General features: G+C 38.4%; 1 protein-coding gene across 4 annotated transcripts in view; it reads right to left on the reverse strand.

Moving 5' to 3' along the window:
• The window catches only part of BABAM2 (BRISC and BRCA1 A complex member 2), a 410927-nt gene that overhangs the window by 358053 nt on the left and 30846 nt on the right, over window positions 1-22028 (reverse strand). For all 4 annotated transcript variants that reach the window (XM_040224352.1, XM_040224354.1, XM_040224353.1 and 1 more), the window contains one exon: window positions 8902-8978. In XM_040224352.1, the coding sequence (XP_040080286.1) occupies window positions 8902-8978 (77 nt within the window). The remainder of the gene's footprint in view (window positions 1-8901; window positions 8979-22028) is intronic.

Raw genomic sequence — 22028 nt, forward strand, 5'->3', positions numbered from 1 at the left:
TGAACTATGCTACCAAGGAAAATTATAATGCTTCTCAGCATGATGCCAAACTAAATCCCTGGACTGCACATCCAACTTTTTACTTGGCGCAACTGTTACAAGTCCTAGTAAAAGTCCTGGTTCACTCCTCCTCTCCTTGCAGGTGATCCTGAAGACAAGAAGAGGGCTGGCCAAGGAGCCCCGTAGAGAGTGCAGCCACGGGAGAGGCAGGCTGGTGAGCGCGAGTGAAGAACCAAATATGTCACAGAACTGTCAGGCCATTTTACTATTTCTTTGGTCCATCCTGAAAATTAAAGTTGCCCAGTCATGTCCAACTCTTAGGGACCCCATGGACTGTATAGTCCATGGAATTCTCCAGGCCGGAACACTGGAGTGGGTAGCCTTTCCCATCTCCAGGGGATCTTCCCAAACCAGGGATTGAACCCAGGTCTCCCGCATTGCAGGCAGATTCTTTACCAGCTGAGCCACAAGGGAAGCCTATCTGGAGTGGGAAGCCTATCCCTTCTCCAAGGGATCTTCCCAACCCAGGAATGGAACCAGAGTCTCCTGCATTGCAGGCAGATTCTTTACCAACTGAGCTATCAGGGAAGTCCTACTGAAGACTAAAAGGCTTCCCTGGTGGCTCAGAGGGTAAAGAATCCACCTGCAATGTGGGAGACCTGGGTTCAAGCCGTGAGTTGGAAAGATCCCCTAGAGGAGGGCATGGCAATCCACTCCAGTATTCTTGCCTGGAGAATCCCATGGACAGAGGAGCTTGGCAGGCTACAGTCCATGGGGCCGCAGAGTCAGACACAACTGAGCAACTAAGCACAAACACTGAAGACTAAACAGTGTGAACAAAAGCAGAAAGAGGACAAGCAGGATATCTGAGAAGGACAACAAGCAAATCATTTGTACAGGCTTTTGACTTGGACTGTCATCAGCTGAGTTCCACCAAGGGGGCCCATGGAGGGGCTGGAAGGGCAGATTGTGACAGCCTTGAATGCTAGGCTGTGGGATTTGGCTGCTAAAATATTGAAGGGAAGAGGGGAAAGATTACGTGGTTAACATTTTCCAAGCAGATTATTTATTGTAAACAATACAAGAACTTTTTCATAAAATAATACTGTCATCCCAACAAAACTGCCAACAGCTGCAGCCACAGCAGCCAACCTTTGGATGTACCAAAGTTCAAAATACAAGTTATGAGAAGAAACCTAAGGAAACTGCAAGATTCTTTTAGACATATCAACAGAACCTTAGTATCTCCTTCAGCTGATGCAACAAACTTCTCCACAACACCACTGGGACCTTCTGGTGCTACCAGTTTGGGGTTTAGTTTCTGTTTGACAGTCATCAGTATGAAGACCTTGAGTGTCTCTACACAGTACTACATAAGTGAGGTCTTAGAGGACAAAGAGAAGGAAAAGAGAGTATTCTGAGTTTACTATGCTGACTGGCTAAGACAAAGTAATATATAATAGACCTGAGATGAAAGAAGCATACACACACACATAAAGCAGCCAAACTACTTGAGACAGAATCAAAAATGAAGCTGAATTTCAAGATTCAGTAAAGCAGAAATTCTGGAACACTATTTGCAATTTGCCTATAAAAATTTTTGTATGTGCCTGACCATTGTTCAATTAAACGGTGCATTCTACTGAAATAGGAGCTCTGAGTTGGATTTCTTTTTCTTGTAATAATTCTCAAAAAAAAAATTTAAATTTAGTGACGTAGTATCAAAGCTTTGGAAATGAACAGTAATTTTATACTGTTCCTCTGAAGACGTGGAACAGATAATATATTATTCAAATCATTATCTCTTTTTTTTTTCACTTTTTCCTGTGGAAAAAAAAGCTTTTCCTCTGGGGAAGTCTTTCAACTTCAAAACCTTTGGAGATAATTTTTTTGGCATGACTTCTTGACTCTGTCACAAACGGCTTTGAAATATTCATCATTCCTCTCAGATGATAAACAATGGCATTGCTTCTGTTGCTAAAGACAAAGGGAAAATGTCTCTAGTTTCACTTGGAAGCTCTTTAGAAAGAACTCCTGAAACAGTGTGATAGATAGGTTCCTGGGTACCTGCCCAGCCCATGCTCACTTTGTGTTAAACTGGCCTCTAGTACCCAAGCCAAGACATTAACCAGAACTCTTGACCATATGACCGGATCACAAGTGAACACCCAGCCCAAGATGCCAATCAGACCCTCTCTCCCAGGAATTTAGACCATAGGCTGTCTCTGCTGGCCATGAGCTTAGTCACCATGTCCTAGGGGGGCTCAGGAAGTCATTTATACTCTCTGTGAGGAGAAACAGAAATTTGGTGGAAAAAGAGTAAAGTGGGGACATATGTATACCTATGGATGATTCATGTTGATGTATGGCAGAAACCAACACAACATTATAAAGCAATTATCCTCCAATTAAAAATAAATAAATTAAAAAAAAAATAAAGTGAATATGATGACAAGAAAATACGTTACAGGACAAAGACACTCAAGAACACAGATACTGCCTGGTTACTATTGTGCCCACCATCCTTCTAGTCCCTACGAGGCCTGGTTATACTTCCTGTCCTTGGGCACCATGGAATTCACTTAATTCCTTATAAAGACAAAGAAACAAACTCCTTAGTTTATGTTTGTTCCAATAGGTTTCTTATAACCAAACAGTCCCTGATTAAAACAAATTGTCAGTATGAAAAAACAGCAATTTTAAACAAAAGATAATTTCATATTTGAAATCAATGTTAGGAAATCTTTTGATTTACTAGCCACAGATTTGCTTTATAAAACTTAAAATATTTCCATTATCTCTCATTATAGTTATGAAATAATGCTGTTCAAAAAACCTATAAAATTGAGAATATTTCAGGATTCTGCCACTTCATCAAACCTCATCAGCGTTAGATCCAAAGAATGAGCATGGTTCATTCATTTAGTCCCTCTAAATGCCAAGTACAGACTGGAAATAAAATATGAGATACAGACTGGAAACAAAATGATCAAAACAGCCTCACTACCGCCCTATTTAAATAGGATACACAAAAGCACAAACACAATAATTTTTTCAAGAGTTAAGTGCTATAGAGCATGACAGTTATTACAAATACGCATATACATGACTCTCATCTTCCTCTATGAATTTTGCTGTAACTTGCATATTTTGAGTCATTTCAGTGGCACTATCCTAGATATTACTATTTGTTTTATATAAATCAATTTGATCACTGAAGAGTCACTGTTCCAATCCTCTTTAAGTACTAGTTATTTCTTCTACAATCATGCAATTCAAGGATTTCTCTTCAATTCAGATATCCTTTGATAGCCTAAGATTCTGTGAGAATCTTATACAAACTGGCACCTCTTTCAACGCCCAACAGTTTTCTCTTCACATTAAAAAGAGCTGAGGAAACATCATTCTTAATGCACGATAATCTTCTGTGTTTTTTTTTAATGTCTGTTATTTCATTATACATACAGGTAATTCTTAGGAATCGATTCATAAATTTATAGGTAGAAATATGCCCTCTCCTTTGTCTTTCGCTTTCACTATTATTAACTGCAAAGCTTCCTTTATTCAGCTTCCTTTATTCCAGATGACACATTTATAGAAGAACTATTTCCTAGTACATAAAACATTCCAAAATATAAAATTTAGTCACACATTATTTTCATTAATCTGCTTTGAGAAGGCACAGTAAAATATAAAGAAAATGGAAACAGACTCCAAATCTGCAAAATACTGTATGTCCTTCCTGTTTTCTGAATTGTTAAGAGCAATGTTCCAATTACAAATTCCTTGTGTAATATATAACTTCTAAAGATTGAATTTCTGTTGAATTCTGTTGGCTGATACAAGTAACAGAATGTCACATTCTTTACTACACTATACTTCAACCAACAAAAATCTGAACACTAAGATTCAAAAATTCATGCATGCATTCATCACATTCCTTCAATAAATATCTAACTGAATATCATTACAGTGCTAGGGACTGAAGATATAATTTGATAAACAAACAAAAAGGTCTCCATTTCTAACTTCACTGAGGTTTAAAGTTATGTAATAAGTAGACTCCAAATACTTTGATTCAGCCTTGGTTGAAATTATAGTTTAAATCACATACCACAAGTTTTCAATGAAAACCATTAGATAAAGAAGCTCTTTACATTACTACTACCATTGATGCATTATGATTCAACAAACTCCACTTAGAAAAGTTTACTGTCAGCCCTCCATATTTATGGATGCAAAACGCATGAGTATGGAGGACCAAATGTACTATGTCATTTTATCTAAGGGACTTGAGTATCCATGGATTTTGGTATCTTCAGGGGCTTCTGGAACCAATCCCATTGATACCAAGGGATAAACTGTATAAAATACTGTAAAGACATTTAATTTTGAAGTAATTTAAATAAGTACAGTTACAAAGAGAGAAACTTTAATTGTCATGGCCTAAAAGCTACACAAATTAAGGAAAGCAAAATAACTTTGCTATATAATCACTGACATTCAGTTTAGTTCAGTTCAGCCACTCAGTCGTGTCCAACTCTTTGCGACCCCATGAAATGCAGCACGCCAGGCCTCCCTGTCCATCACCAACTCCCAGAGTTCACTCAAACTCACGTCCATCAAGTCGGTGATGCCATCCAGCAACCTCATCCTCTGTCGCCCCCTTCTCCTCCTGCCCCCAATCCCTCCCAGACTCCCTCCCAATCAGAGTCCTTTCCAATGAGTCAACTCTTCACATGAGGTGGCCAAAGTATTGGAGTTTCAGCTTTAGCATCATTCCCTCCAAAGAACACCCAGGACTGATCTCCTTTAGAATGGATTGGTTGGATCTCCTTGCAGTCCAAGGGACTCTCAAGAGTCTTCTCCAACATCACAGTTCTAAAGCATCAATTCTTCTGTGCTCAGCTTTCTTCACAGTCCAACTCTCACATCCATACATGACTACTGGAAAAACCATAGCCTTGACTAGATGGACCTTAGTCAGCAAAGTAATGTCTCTGCGTTTGAATATACTATCTAGGTTGGTCACAACTTTCCTTCCAAGGAGTAAGTGTCTTTTAATTTCATTGCTGCAATACCCATCTGCAGTGATTTGGGAGCCCAAAAAAAATAAAGTCTGACACTGTTTCCACTGTTTCCCCATCTATTTCCCATGAAGTGATGGGACCAGATGCCATGATCTTCGTTTTCTGAATGTTGAGCTTTAAGCCAACTTTTTGACTCTTCTCTTTCACTTTCATCAAGAGGCTTTTTAGTTCCTCTTCACTTTCTGCCATAAGAGTGGTGTCATCTGCGTATCTGAGGTTATTGATATTTCTCCCAGCAATCTTGATTCCAGCTTGTGCGTCTTCCAGCCCAGCATTTCTCATGATGTACTCTGCATAAGTTAAATAAGCAGGGTGACAATATACAGCCTTGACATACTCCTTTTCCTATTTGGAACCAGTCTGTTGTTCCATGTCCAGTTCTAACTGTAGCTTCCTGACCTGCATAGGGGTTTCTCAAGAGGCAGGTCAGGTGGTCTGGTAGTCCCATCTCTTAGAGAATTTTCCACAGTTTATTGTGATCCACACAGTCAAAGGCTTTGGCATACATAGTCAAGAAAGCAGAAACAAATGTTTTTCTGGAACTCTCTTGCTTTTTTAATCACTGACATTAGGTGAGCAGATTCACAAAACACCAGTCCAATAAGTTCAATGGATCTTCACTTGAATTTTAACTAGGTGTTTGAAGGGTTTCTTCATCTGTTTTGACTTTATTTATATAAATTCTTCTAGTTTATACTATCAGAGAGCAGTAACTTGTTTCAAAATTTATGCAGTTGGTTTCATTTATTTTGATGATTCTATCCTATTTTAATATCAACAGATATTAAAAAACAATTTCCACCTGGAAATCTAAACAGGTTTTAGTTTGGCCTCCTTATTGAAGCACTGAGGCACCTCAAAGGGTATCAATTTGAGAGTTTTTCAGATAATTTTTTAAAGCAAGGTCAAACCCAAAAGAATAAAGGTGAATCCTACAGTGATAACTGCAGGAGCAGGCCCGCAAGGTAATCAGTCAAGCAATTTATAGACAAAGCACATACGGCAATTACAGATTTAGAACAGACAGTAAGTTATCAACTTTGACAATGCAAAAGGAAAATAACAGAAGACAAAAATTGAGAGGTGGAGGAGGACAGGGGTTAATATCGTCATCTTAAAAAGTGGGGAGCCGAAAGACACAATCTATGGCTACTGTTGCTGCTGCCGCTGCTGCTAAGTCGCTTCAGTCGTGTCCGACTCTGTGCGACCCCATAGGCGGCAGCCCACCAGGCTCCTCTGTCCCTGGGATTCTCCAGGCAAGAACACTGGAGTGGGTTGCCAGTTCCTTCTCCAATGCAAGCATGCTAAGTCGCTTCAGTTGTGTCCAACTCTGTGCGACCCTATGGACAGCAGCCCACCAGGCTCCTCTGTCCATGGGATTCTCTAGGCAAGAATAATGGCTAATGGGAAACTAAACAAAAGCACACTAAGTGAGCACCATTATTGCACAGAGATTTTGCTTAAGAACCAACAGTGGTAACTGTGTGCCAGGCATTTACTAAAAATTTTTAGGAGCTATTCATTTAACTATACAATACAATGCTTTAAATGAGTCTTTAAAAAAAAGAAGGAACTTCCCTGGTAGTCCAATGGTTAGGACTTTGCTTTCCAATGCAGGGTGTGGGGGTTCCATACATGGTCAGGGAACTAAGATGCCACATGCCTTGGGACCAAAAAACCAAAACATAAAAAAAGAGAAGCAAAACTGTAACAAATTCAATAAAGACTTTAAAAGTGGTCCACATCAAACAATCATTTAAAAAAAAAAAACAAATGAAGCTACAGGGTAACCAATCAGTTCAATTCAGTCACTCAGTCATGTCTGATTCTTTAAGACCCCATGGACTGCAGCACACCAGGCTTCCCGGTCCATCACCAATTCCCGGAGTTTGCTCAAACTCATGTCCATTGAGTCAGTGATGCCGTCCAACTATCTTATCCTCTGTCACCCTCTTCTCCTGCTTTCAATCTTTCCCAGTATCAGGGTCATTTCCAATAAGTCAGTTCTTTGCATCAGGTGGCCAAAGTATTGGGGTTTCTGCTTCAACATCAGTCCTTCCAATGAATATTAAGGACTGCTTGCCTTTAGGATGGACTGGTTGGATCTCCTTGCAGTCCAAGGGACTCTCAGGAGTCTTCTCCAACACCACAGTTCAAAAGCATCAATTCTTTGGCGAAAGCTTTCTTTATAGTCCAACTCTCACATCCATGACTACTGGAAAAACCATAGCTTTGACTAGACAGACCTTCGTTTGCAAAGTAATGTCTCTGCCTTTTAATATGTTGTCTAGGTTGGTCATAGCTTTTCTTCCAAGGAGCAAGCGTCTTTTAATTTCATGGCTGCAATCACCATCTGCAGTGATTTTGGAGCCCAAGAAAATAAAGTCTCTCACTGTTCCCTTGTTTCCCAATACAGGAACCAACAGTGGTGATATAATCACAATAATGTAACTTTGTAAGATGAAGATGACAAAAGAGAGATAAACGGTACAATGAAAACAGGCTGATACCTCATGCATCAGTGCAGGAAGTCAAAAGATAGTGACATCTGAAACTGATAAGCCAAGAAACAGAGACATAAGCATATTACTTAGATATATGGATATCATCCCCAGGAGAACTAGACATGAAACAATTTTTTTTAAGGTTTTAAGTGGTTCCTTTGAGACATAGGTCTAGGATTGGAGAGAAATGGGACAGAGGACCACTGCTTTCATATTTTAAAAAATTCTGAACTACTTACATTTTTCACCATGTGAATGATTTACTTTGATCAATTCTTTCAAATTTAGTTAATAATATTTTTCCCCAAAAAAGTAGCAATCCGATCTGTCCTACCATCTCAGTCAGGTGAAATTCTTTTCTATTTTAATGGTTTCCAGAGAATGACCTAACAATAAAAGGTTAACAGGTCAGCATGTCACAAATTTTTCAGTTCATGTTGCAATTGGTAAATTTATATAGAGTGATTCTACAAATATTAAGATGTGGCCTTTCCTGGCCTAAAATGGCAAAACACACAATCCATGGTCTGAAAGGTACTGTTTGCCCATCTGTCCCACCTTCAATATCTTTGTTCTTTACTCCTCTTTGTAAGAAAAGTCAGACTTTCATACCCTGTTCAGTAGAATGGTTTCAAGGGATAATTCCTGATGAGAGTACTGATACTAACCAACCAAAGCGATCATCATCTCCATCATCACAGGCTACAGCTTTAGTCCTGGTGATTACGGCAGAGAAGTGCTGACGCAACCCAGGCAAGTGCTGCAGATAGAGAACTAAATCCAACAGGAGGTCTTGCATATTATTCATCGAGGTCACAAACCAGAGTTTCAAGAGCTCAAGGCAGCCCACACACACATTTGGTTTGGCCTACATAATGCTGGCCCACACTGTAATTTTGAAGAAGTGGCCAATGTCTAAAACTGAGAGAATTCAAATAAAAATGCAGATTTCCACCTTTTCTCAATAAATCAGTAAGGGTAACCCCTCAAAACTGGGTTGAGTGCTCCAACTTGCCACCCCTAGCCTACTTCCCTCACTCATGTTACCAGTCTGGCCTTTTAGTCATTTATATTTCTGATCTTTGCTATAAAAAACATGTGCATGCCCACTTGACCACAACTTACTGCCTGCCAACTGTCTTACTAGAACTGGGACTGAAAGACAAACTTTCAAAAAGTGGTAAATCCTTCTGATTGATATCTTACGAGATAACACTTAAAAGCCAGAAATAAAAACACTAAAGCACAAAGTCCAATAGCTAGCACTGTAATCTACATTTTCAGTAAAACAGTCATCATTTACTTACATTTTAATGTCTCTCCAGCATATGGTATATGCAACTTAAATCGGTCACAGTTGGGTCCAGGAGTCAATGACGTGCAGCTTTTTAAAAAAAGAAAGAAAAGAAAAGCATTTCTCAAAACCCCACATATTTATAATATTAAATAAAGTTAATTAAAAATAATCCTTACAGACCACTTAAAACACTGACTTATAGACCAAAATAAAAGCCCTTAATGGTCATGGAGGCTAAGACAAAATAAGACCTGTGTTCAAGGAAATAATTCATTTATCTCACAATAAAACCTATATGCCTTCTAACATTAAATACCAACACTGCTTCAGCTACTTCTCTCAAAGAAGTGCATCTCAACTTTGAAAACAGGTACATGATCCAAAACAGGTCTGTAGTCTTTGATGCCAAGAATTGTAAAAGAAGCGTAGTTTTATGGTCATATTTTATATATAGACTCTTAGTTTTCACTCAGCACTAAAAAGAGCCCACTTTTGGCCTTTTTCTGGTACCAGATGGTTTTCTCTCTTTCCCCGAAAACAAGGCGCTTCCTCTAGATTTGGCACCCCATAACTTACATCTGTAGCAGAGCACAATGCTCTGCACTCAGTTTCAGATAAAATGCAAATTTAAAAGGGGGGGTGGGTGAGTTAGTCACCCAGGTCTCAACAGCTTGTTGTTTTTTTTTTCAAATCTATTACTTCGCAAAGTTATACAATGTTCTTTGTTCTTTACACAGATTTACTTTGTAAACTCTCTCTCATGATCTTCTGAGTCATAACTTCAACTGTGTAACAGCAATATTGGCTTCATAAATTAATAAAATATTAATATGAAGTCAGTTGAGGAAGTTGTATGTCTTCATTTAGTCAAAAGAATAAGCAAAGCTTTTCATTGGTAGAGTAAGAAGGATTTTTTTCATAACTCCAAAACTGCCTATGAAACATTTCTGAAAAAGAACCTACCTAAGTGGTTTAAGGAAAGGAAGCACTGTTGGAACAAATGTGCCACTTCCCTAGACGGCCACTGTGAAAGGCAACCGGCATGTGAAACTAAATTTGAGAAGTGCTGACTCTAAAAACACTAACTCAGAGCTCATGTTAGATTTACTATTACTTTTTCCCAAAACTCTATGAATGTGAAAGAGAAAAGTAGACAGAAACATTAATGTATTTAGCATAAACCAGACTGAGTGACTGAGCGCACGCACACCGGGTCGAGTATTCCTCTTTATCCTTAGGGGCCAATAAAAACATTAGGTTATAAACTAAACAACAAAACTGCACTAGTAATTACAGAGTAACTTACTTTAATTTGTTTTACAAGTTTTAAGATCACAGTCTCCTTTACCTTTCAACATAAAAAATTCTTTGGGGCACATTTTATTAAAAGTACTAAACTATCTCTCTTATAGTAACGTCTTTTCTAGCCTACAACATAGTAGTTCTTTGAAAACACTTATGGAAAACACTTAAACACTAACATTATAAAATATGAAGTGTAATCTAATGACAGAAATGACTCTGCAAGCAACACTAAGGATTTTTTTCTCTTACATTATATTCAACAATGTTTTTAAATAATTTAACAAATAAGCATACAATCAAGTGTCTTTGGAGGCTTGAAGATCAAATCACCTACCTTAATGACTGAAATTATTAATAGTACAGGAAATCTTCAAGATTAATCTGATTCTAATTTGAATAAACTCATCCTTCTACTATGTGAATTAAATTTTGAAATAATTAGTCACTGTGGTGCCACACTTTATATTATTCACTTTATGCTTAAACCAGGACTAGGAAAGTGTCTTTGTGCTCTGCCTTTTCACCTTCCTCCTTTTCTACTTGAATGGCTGGTCCCAGCCACCTCAGGGCAGAAAAAAATACATTTCTCCACCTGAGTGATTCACTCACTGATTCTTTTTTAGCTAAGACTGACTGAACATTGCTCCATGTCTTAGAAATATAGGGTGGACAAGATAAGACAAGAGCTACAGTCTCATGATACTTAAAATCTGGCAAGGGAAGGAGAAATGATAAAAAAAAAAAAAAGGAGAGACAAATGTGCAAAGATAGTTTGAGACTGCTAAATGTGATGAAAAAAATAAAACAGGAGCCACACGATGCTGGAAGACTGGGAAAGACCCTTGGAGGTGGTGAAATCTGAAACCTGAATAATGCAAAGGGGCCAGTCATGACAGTTCTGGTGAAGAGCATTCCAGGCAGAGGAAACAGCTGGTGCAAAGGCGTGAAGGCAGGAAGAAGTTGGGTATTTCTGGGGGAAGGGATCTTGCTAAGTCTGGGCAATGTGGCTAGAGCAGAGTGACTGCGGGAGATCAGAACAGCAAAAGATCAGGACAAGAGATCCCAAGGGACAGACCACGCAGAGCCACGGAAGCGGTGGCGATTAATTCAGGTTTTATTCTGAGTACAAAGGAGGGTTTTAGGAAGAGTATTATTATCTGAGTCTATGTTTTTAAAAGATTATCCAGTATACTGTATGGAAAAGGGGACTGTGAAAAGGTAAAACAGAAACCAGGAAACCAGAGACGAATCCATTACAGGCAAGAAAGATGCTGGGCCCTTGGGCTGGGGAAAGACCAGGGGCGATTGAGACGAGACGATTTACTCAACAGGGTCAACTAGGAGAGAAGCAAGCTGAGGGAGAAGAGAAGTCAAGAGCTGAGTGTCAGCTGACAGCCAATTCTTCCCGGAAACAGAGGCAGATCCATGGGAGGGACAGCCATTCTAAAAGAGCCACTAAAGCAACACACACACACACACAAAGAAGATAGAAGAAAAACTCATCAAAAAAGAGCCCTGTCTATTGTTGGAAAGATCACTTACTTAAGTGGGGATGGTGGCAGGGGTCACAGTCCTCAAGCAGGACTATACACGGGGTACATCAGCTAATCTCTGGTTAACTGCAGGGCTTCTGTCTGGCTGAGAGGTATACACAAATCTGGGGCCAAGAACCAAACTGTTCAAGGGAGCAGAGAAGAAAGCCTAAGCTGTCTCTCTCTCCTAAGCAGCACTCAGCTTCTCCTCCAAGGAAACATTGAGCAAATTATTTAAAATATCTTGTTATGCTGTCTTCCATATTTCTTAGGATAAACAGCTTGATGGGAAACAAGCCAATGTTATCTTACCTAATGGTTCGTTTAAGATTAAACTGTTTCCCCTTTTTAAATTACCTCCATCTAAAACTGGTTTGGGTCATGTTATTTAATTTACTGTGAAATTTCAAACCATACTCAAGGAGGCCAATAGTTTTTCAATTAATAAAAAAAAAAGGTTTGGGTTAAAAAATACTGAAAAACACAGATGAAAAGAAAGGTTCCACATATGGAAAAGAAAGATCTAAGTGTGCTTATGTCTATGTACAAAAACAGATTTCAAAAAGAGCATCACCAAAATGTTAAGTAGGATTTGGGGTGATCCTTAGAACTTTCTTCAATGACCTTCTGCATTTTTTGATTAATAATGAACATGAACTATTCTACAATTAAATATTTTAAAGCTAAACATATTCTTTCTTATTTTGACCCAGGAAACTTGGCTATGATGGCTTGATTTATCTTTTTCTTCTAAAGTGCCTCACTCCTTTTCAAATAAGGCAGGGTGATTTACCGATGAACAGTCTTCAAATGAGATGTATGAAACTCTTTATATTATGGTATCACAAAACATGACATTTCTAATATTTATTATCTCTCACAGTTTCTCACATGTCATGGTTTAGGAATGGCTTGGCAGGGCAACTCTGGTGTAAGGTCTCCCATGAAGTTGCGGTCAAATGCAGTTAACAGAGAACTAATACAGTATGCAAGTTCATTCTCCTAGAAAGACATTTCCTTACCCAAGTATGAAAAAGCTAGTAAGAAGCTACTAACTTCATTAAAATTATATTTGCATAATGGCAACTTGCCCTAACATAGTCAGATCTAAGATTTAAAAAGACCAACATCTTTTAATAATAAAATAATTTTTAATGACTTAGAAATTACTGACAATTCAAACATAACTTCAAATTTGCCTTCCAACGATATTTTTGTTTTCTTACGTTTTTTCATTTTTGGCCACACCAAGTGGAGGCTTGTGGGATCTTAGTTCTCTGACCAGGAATTGAACCCATGCCCTCAGCAATGAAAGTATAGAGGCCTAACCACTGGATGATCACGGGATTCCCTCTCAAATATATTTCTTGAGTGTTGACTACACATCAAGCAGTGCGCTAGAAGCTGGGAAAACAGCAATGGCAAGAACAAAAAGATATTATCTTACCATTATAACATAAAAAGGGTTTGGGGATGAACCATGCTCTAAAAATGTATCTTCCGCTAAATTCTAATTACCTCATTATACTGGGGATTCACTATTTTAAAGTTTAACAGGTAAGAAAACAAAGGGTGTTGAGCTCCCTTTTAAAAAGATTATGCATGTGGGAATCCCCAAGTGACACTTCAGTTCAGTTCAGTTTGGGCACTCAGTCGTACCCAACTCTTTGTGACTCCATGGACTGCAGCACGCCAGGCCTCTCTATCCATCACCAGCTCCCAGAGTTTACTCAAACTCATGTCCATTGAGTCAGTGATGCCATCTAACCATCTCATCCTCTGTCGTCCCCTTCTCTCTGCCCTCAATCTTTCTCAGCATCAAGGTCTTTTCAAATGAGTCAGCTCTTCGCATCAGGTGGCCAAAGTATTGGAGTTTCAGCTTTACCATCAGTCCTTCCAATGAATATTCAGGTCTGATTTCCTTTAGGATGGACTGGTTGGATCTCCTTGGAGTCCAAGTGACTCTCAAGAGTCTTCTCCAACACCACCATTCAAAAACGATTCTACCATTCTTCGGTGAAAGCTTTCTTTATAGTCCAACTCTCACATCCATACATGACTACTGGAAAAACCACAGCCTTGACTAGACAGACTTTTGTTGACAAAGTAATGTCTCTGCTTTTTAATATGCTGTCTAGCTTGGTCATAACTTTCCTTCCAAGAAGCAAGTGTCTTTTAGTTTCATGGCTGCAGTCACCATCTGCAGTGATTTTGGAGCCCCCCTCACCAAATAAAGTCTGCCACTGTTTCCACTGTTTCCCCATCTATCTGCCATGAAGTGATGGGACCAGATGCCATGATCTTCCTTTTCTGAATGTTGAGCTTTAAGCCAACTTTTTCACTCTCCTCTTTCACTTTCATCAAGAGGCTCTTTAGTTCTTCTTCACTTTCTGCCATAAGGGTGGTGTCATCTGCATATCTGAGGTTATTGATATTTCTTCCGGCAATCTTGATTCCAGCTTGTGCTTCTTCCAGCCCAGTGATTCTCATGATACACTCTGAGAAAAAGAAGGTTCCTCTCAAGTTAACATCAAATCAGGCAGTTTACTCTGGTACCTTATTAAGAACATGGAGCTAACCACTGACATGATAAAATGCTAAGCATAATAATCTTCTCAAACTACCATCCCTACAATTTCTTATTTCCCATCTAATCACATGACTCTCAATATTATCTTTGATCTATTTTCTAATGGCGGTTTGTTTTTCCTACCAGTTCTAAGATTCTTGGTGCCAAGAACTGCTTTACTGTTTTCAAAATGTCTTAGTACAGCAATCCAGCACAGTGCTACGAACCCAGTACTGATGACCGAAATCATCAACTAAACTCAAAAATTGTCATTTTATAGACAACAGATTAGAAACCACTTCCAAGGCACTCTAGTCACATCTTAGTCTCCCTGACCTAAGCATGACCTAAGCATCTTTAAATCATCTCTAATCTTCAGAATCCAGCAGCACTTATGTCGAGGACATGGAGAGTCCAGCAACTACGCATGGAGGTAATGGTTTGCTGAATGAAAGGTTTGCGTAAAACTTGATTCCCAGTCTAGCGCTTTTTTCCTGCTAGAACCAATGATTTAACTGGAATTGGGAAGCCGTTCTCATCTGCACCTCTGAGAAAGTTACAAGTGACTATTTATGGAAGGTCCTCCCTTTGAAGAATTGTCCATACAACTCAGAATTTAAAGTCATAACCTAAAATTACTCTATTTTCAAAATAATAACAATAGCAGCTAACATTTATTGCACATTTACTGTGCAGAGGGCACCAAGTTCTTTAATTAAACTATTTAAGCCCACAGCAACCTTCAGCAATAGGTACTATTATTATCTCCATTTTACAGATGAGGAAACTGAGGCAAATAAAAGCTATATAACTTCCTAGTAAGTGATGGAGCTGGGATCCAAGCCCAGGATATCTAGCTCCAAGGCCCATTTTCTTTTCTTTTTTAAGGTCCATTTTCTTAACCACCAAACTAAATCATCTCTCAATAATTAAAGAGAAAACCATCAGAATTAATGAAAAATGTATAACTCTTCTCAATCAAATGTATCCAATCAAATCTGTGCTGCAGTGTTGACACTCTTGATTTATTCAGCAATGTCTTTAAATAATAGTGAAATGTAAATTTAGATCTGAATCCTTTTTAAATCATTACTTGTTCCTAATTACTAAGATGGTACTCAAATAAGGAGAGTTTCAGTATAAAGAAGAAAAGGTAGGCAATTTCACAAGACTTTACACAATCTGAATAACAGCCAAGAAATAATCTTGATTTAACAAAGTTAAATGAAGATATTCTACAACCTTTGAGACATCAGCATTTTTAAGACAATGCAAAATATATGCTTTCCAGTTTAAAGCTAAATATTATTTGACATACTTTCTGGAAAAAAGTAATGACAAACCATTTCTATTCTTCAAGCCACCTAAAAAGAACAAAGTAGATGAGTCTAGGGTTCCTTCCCTGAGTAGACGTCAGTTTCCTTTACTCTAACTATTAATTCACCATTTGGCATGTTCTCCTACATAGCTTCCTGTTTTCTTGATAATGACGTGTGTGCTTAACCAACAATATTTAACATCAGCTAAGAAGGAAGTCTTCAGCTTTGGCAACCTAAAATACCAGGTGAGTATGAAGCAAAAACAGGTTCAAAGACCAATAACTGCATTTTAAATAACTATTAAGTCATAAATTAGAGTGAATTACTGTGAGTTGATATTCAGCACATTTTCATTTTACAGAGTTAATTTTCTCTGAATTAACTCTAACACCAAAAATTCCACTCAGACTCAAGCACTTTCAAAATTATCATGGTTTCCAGACTGAAATTCAGCAATAAAAAAGCTAGAAGGCTGAAGTAGGATATCTTAACAGCTATCTAAATAATCTATAAAATGGGCATTTTATCTGTGGAGGTATCTGAACTTCTGATTCACAGAATCTTTCACCTTCAGTCTTGGAAGGAAATTATGGTGCAACTAGATGACTACATCAAAACCCACCAGGGCAAGTCTTAGGCCTTTCTACAAGAAGACTCATGAATTAAAGCTGGTAAAAGAAAGCAGCAAAATCACACTGAGGTAGATGTTTCAGATGCTTATCCAGGAGACTGGAACTACCCACTTGATGACATACGATGCTCCTGATATACCAAGCACATCCTCTACATCTCTAAAGTCTAAAATCTATTTCTGAACCCTACTAGAAAGTGAGGGATTTAACTCGTAGCATAGGAATCCAAAATGTCATTACCAAAATAAGTGACTCAGCCCAGAATGTTTTAAAAATTATAAAATTAAAATATTCAATAAATAAATAAATAATAAAATATTCAAAAATATGTGTTTGCCAGTTCATGTGGCATCAACTGTTATTCTCAGTTTCTCCACTATATCTCCATTTACAAATGAGAGGTTTCAACTCTACTTTAGAGTGGGGAGTATTTTTAAATCTTAGTAGGTGTTCTATAGCAAAAATGTGGTTTACATTATAATATCATTTCAGTAGGAATGATGGGCTCAAATACTATTTTTAACAGTTAAGTAGGCAAGGGGAAATCCTTTAACTTTTTGAGATAGATGCTTAGCTCATTACTGGTCAACCTTTCTTCTTTTCTAATATATGCATTTAATTCACTCTGTTAACAAAACAGAAAAGAAAATTAAGAGGATTATCTCAGTAAGTTCAGGATAAGTGTTTGATAAAATTAAATATCCATTCATGATTTTTTCAGACTCTTTGAAAACAAGGATAAAAAAGAAACTTCCTTAATATGGTAAAGGCCATCTATAAAAAACAGCAACATTATACTGGTAACAAAATGTTAAATTTTTCCCTTTGAGACAGAATGAAACAAGGATATCCTTTGTTACCACTTTTACTTAACACTGAAATTGAAATCCTGCCTAGTACAAAGTTTGCAGTATGAGGAAATAAGGGTATAAACATTGGAAAGGAAGAAATAAAACTATACTTAATATGGCCTTATGTAGAAAGCATTTAAAAATCTTCACATCTATCACTGGAAATGACATTCAAGTTTAGCAAAGTTGCTAAACAAAGAACATACAGAAAATCAACTGTATACTGTATATGTATATCGATATACCATCAACAGTCAGTTAAAAAATAAAAACTTTTAGAAAGATGCCATTAAAAATAAAATCAAACAATCAATATATAGAAATAAATGTCACAAAAGGTGCACAAGAGCACTGTATAGAAAAGCTATTATTAAGAAGAAAATAAAGAAAACCAAAAAAAAAAAGAACATAGATACCATGTTCACAAATTAAAAGAAACGTAATGAAAAGACAACAGTTCTTAAGTTGATCTGGAACCTGAATGGCAGAACCTAAAATGTAAATGGAATATTAAGAACTAAGACTAGACTAGATTCTCTTGATGAAGAAAAACTTGAAAGAGTTATTTATAACAGCCATAAGGTGGAAACAATCCAAGTGTTCATCAACTGATGAATGGATAAACAAAACGTAGTCTACACACATAATGGAATGTTATTCAGTAGCCTTAGGAAGAAAAGAAATTTTGACACATGTTACAATATGGATTAACCTTGAAAATGCTACACTAAGTGAAACAAGCCAGCCACAAAAGGTCAAATACAGTATGATTCCACTTATGTGCGGTACACAGAGCAGTCAAAGTCAAAGAGACCAAAAAGAGAGTGATGGTTGCCAGGGGCCGAGGGAAGAAGGGAAAGAGCGTTTACTGGGCACAGAGTTGCAGTTCTGCTAGATGAAAACGTTATAGAGATGGATGGTGACAATGACTGCATAACAACATCAATATACTTAATGCTACTGAATGTAAACTTAAGTGATTAAAATGGTAAATGTTGTGTGATATTTTACCACAATAAGAAAAAAACTCAGTAGGAGAACCTGCTCTATTAGCTATCAAAAATCACTATAAATCATTAAAGTACTGATATTGGTACAAAGATAGACAAAAAGAACAGAGAAACAGAAGAGAGAGTCCAGAGAAAGACCCTCACATACCTGAACACTTGATTTCTGACAGGTAGCTCTATAGAGAAGTGAGGAAAGAAAACTGTTTTCAATAAATGATGCTGGGTCAGCTGGACATATTGATACTTATAGTGAAAAATATGAAACCCAATGCCTACCCTCATAACATTCCACAAAAATCAAGTCCAAATGGATTGAAGCTCTGAATGTAAAAAAAAAAGAAAAAGAAAAATATTTTTAGAAGATAACCTGGGATGGAGGGAGATAATGGAAGAATATCTTCAAAAACTTGGGGTGAACAAACAAGGACCTACTCTAAAGCACAGTGAACTGTGCTCAATGTCATGTGGCAGCCTGGAAAGGACGGGAGTTTCGGGGAGAATGGATACATGTATATGCATGGCTGAGTTCCTTTGCTGTCCACCCAAAACTATTACAACATTGTTAATCAGCTATATTCCAATACAAAATTAAAACCTTTAAAAAAAGAACTTGGGGTGAACAAAAATTCCCCAAAAGCACTAGCTATAAAGGAAAAGATGGGTAAATAGGATCACATTAATATTATTACAGATCTGTTCATCAAAAAACACCATTAAGGGAGTGAAGGTGGTACGAGCGATAAAGAACCTGCCTGCCAATGCAGGAGACATAAGAGATGTGGGTTCAATCCCTGGGTCTGGAAGAGCCCCTGGAGGAGGGCATGGCAACCCACTCCAGTATTCTTGCCTAGAGAATCCCATGGACAGAGGAGTTTGGTGGGCTACAATCCATAAGGTCGCAAAGAGTTGGACACGACTGAAGCAACTTAGCACACACATAAGGCAGTGAAAGACAACCCTCAGAGTGGGAAATGATATCTACAACATACAAAGTTGATTAAAGCTCATATTCAGAACATACAAACAACTCCTCTATAGTCAGTAAGAAAACGGCAACTAAGTTAGCAGATCCAAAGGGGCACTTCATAGAAGGGGATCCAAATGGTCAATAAACATATGAAAATGTGCTTAACTGAATTATTCACCAGGAAAATACAACTTAAACCCACAATAAGTTACCACAACACACCCATCAGGGTAGTTAAAATTAAAATCTCAACCAAGTACTGACAAGGATGAAGACAAACGAGAACTCTTATACTCTTCGGCAAAAGTATAAATTGGTACAGTCACTTTGAAAAACCACTGGACAGTAGTTATTAAAGCTAAATACATACACAACCTTATGATCTAGCAATGTGACTCCTAAAATGATCCCAATTGATATGTGTACACATACCTCACCAAAGAATTTGTTGTTTTGTCACTAAGTTGTGTCCAACTCTTTTGTGACACCATGCCTCTGTCCATGGGATTTCCCAGGCAAGAATACTGAAGTGGGTTGCCATTTCCTTCTCCAGGGGATCTTCCCAACCCAAGGATTGAACCTATATCTCCTATACTGGCAGGTAGATTCTTTACATTGAGCCACCAGGTAAAGTGAAGTCGCTCAGTCGTGTCTGACTCTTTGCAACCCCATGGACTGTAGCCTATCAGGCTCCTCCGTCCATGGGATTTTCCAGGCAAGAGTGCTGGAGTGGGCTGCCATTTCCTTCTCCAGGGGATCTTCCCGACCCAGGAATCGAACCCAGGTCTCCCACGTTGCAGGCAGATGCTTTACCATTTAAGCCACCAGGAAAGCTCTCAGTAAAGAATACAAAAATGTCAGTAACAGTAGCAATCTTTGAAAATAGCCCCAAACTGAACAACTAAACTAGAATTTCAAACCCAACAACCATATAAATGCCTGTTCACTACAGAATGTGCTTAGTCACTCTGTCATGTCTAAGTCTTTGTTACCCCACGGACTGTAGCTCACCAGGCTCCTCTGTCCATGGGATTCTCCAGGCAAGAATACTGGAGTTGGTTGCCATGCCCTCCTCCAGGGGATCTTCCCAACCCAGGGATCAAACCCAGGTCTCCCACTGCATGCAGATTCTTCACTGTCCACGAATACTGGAGTGCGTAGCCTATCCTTTCTCCAGGGGATCTTCCCGACCCAGGAATCGAACCAGGATCTCCTGCATTGCAGGCAGATTCTTTACCAGCTGAGCTACCAGGGAAGCTCAGGAAGCTAGGAAGACAAATTAGGATGTAACCATCAAAAGAAATATTATATAGCAATAAAATAAATAAACCATACCTATAGGCAACAAGGTGGATAAATCTCACAAACATATTGCTTAAAGAGAGAATACATACTGTGTGTTTCCATTTATTTGAAGTTCAAAACTAGAAAAAAAAAACTATAGTGTTTGTATACTGATAAAAATAGTGCAAAGAAAGCGGAAAGTGATGACTACAAAAGTCAGAACAGTGGTCTACCAATGAGGGAAGAATGGGGTGGTGACTGAGAAGAGGCACATAAGGAGTTTCTGGGGCATTGCCAAACATTTTATTTCTTGATCTGGGTAGTGGTAACTCAGACATTCATGTTTTAATATTCATTAAGTTGTAAGAATATGTTTTAAGGTATCTATGGTTTAACAAGCCCTCCAGGAGACTCTAATGCACACTCAGTTTGACTAGTACTATGAATGTGTACCATGTCTAGGCTTAGTACTGATCACAGTAATCTGAGCTGGATTTTGTATTGTCAGTGAATCAACACAGCCACCTGCATATGCAACTTCACATTTTCCTTTCCCGTGACACCAAATCATTTTGAAATAGTTTATTTTCATAATCTTCATCTCCTCTTTAATTGAATTTTTCTTAACTCTTATGGAGCCAGTAAGTTTTCTAAAAATTTGTAACTGGGAATACACATTTCTTTACTCCAAATCAAATTATAAGTATTTGTTAAAAATGACTATAAAGTGTTACACCTGAGACTTTCCTCTTGGTCCAGTGTTTAATACTCCATGCTTCCGCTGCAAGGGGGTGCAGGTCTGACCCCTAAAACACTGGGCTGGAAGAAGCACAAGCTGGAATCAAGATTGCTGGGAGAAATATCAATAACCTCAGATATGCAGATGACACCACCCTTATGGCAGAAAGTGAAGAGGAACTAAAAAGCCTCTTGATGAAAGTCAAAGAGGAGAGTGAAAAAGTTGGCATAAAGCTCAACATTCAGAAAACGAAGATCATGGCATCTGGTCCCATCATTTCATGGGAAATAGATGGGGAAACAGTGGAAACAGTGTCAGACTTTATTTTGGGGGGCTCCAAAATCACTGCAGATGGTGACTGCAGCCATGAAATTAAAAGACGCTTACTCCTTAGAAGGAAAGTTACAACCAACCTAGATAGCATATTCAAAAGCAGAGACATTACTTTGCCAACAAAGGTCCATCTAGTCAAGGCTATGGTTTTTCCAGTAGTCATGTATGGATGTGAGAGTTGGACTGTGAAGAAAGCTGAGTGCCGAAGAATTGATGCTTTTGAACTGTGGTGTTGGAGAAGACTCTTGAGAGTCCCTTGGACTCCAAGGAGATCCAACCAGTCCTTTCTAAAGGAGATCAGTCCTGGAAGTCCATTGGAAGGACTGATGCTAAAGCTGAAACTCCAGTGCTTTGGCCACCTCATGCGAAGAGTTGACTCATTGGAAAAGACTCTGGAGGGATTGAGGGCAGGAGGAGAAGGGGACGACAGAGGATGAGATGGCTGGATGGCATCACCGACTCAATGGACATGAGTTTGAGTAAACTCTAGGAGTTGGTAATGGACAGGGAGGCCTAGCGTGCTGCAATTCATGGGGTCACAAAGAGTCAGACATGACTGAGTGACTAAACTGAACTGAACTGAGGGAAACTAAGAT

Source organism: Oryx dammah, unplaced genomic scaffold, assembly GCF_014754425.2.
Source record: "Oryx dammah isolate SB20612 unplaced genomic scaffold, SCBI_Odam_1.1 HiC_scaffold_25, whole genome shotgun sequence".
In the NCBI taxonomy this organism is placed as follows: Eukaryota; Metazoa; Chordata; class Mammalia; order Artiodactyla; family Bovidae; genus Oryx; species Oryx dammah.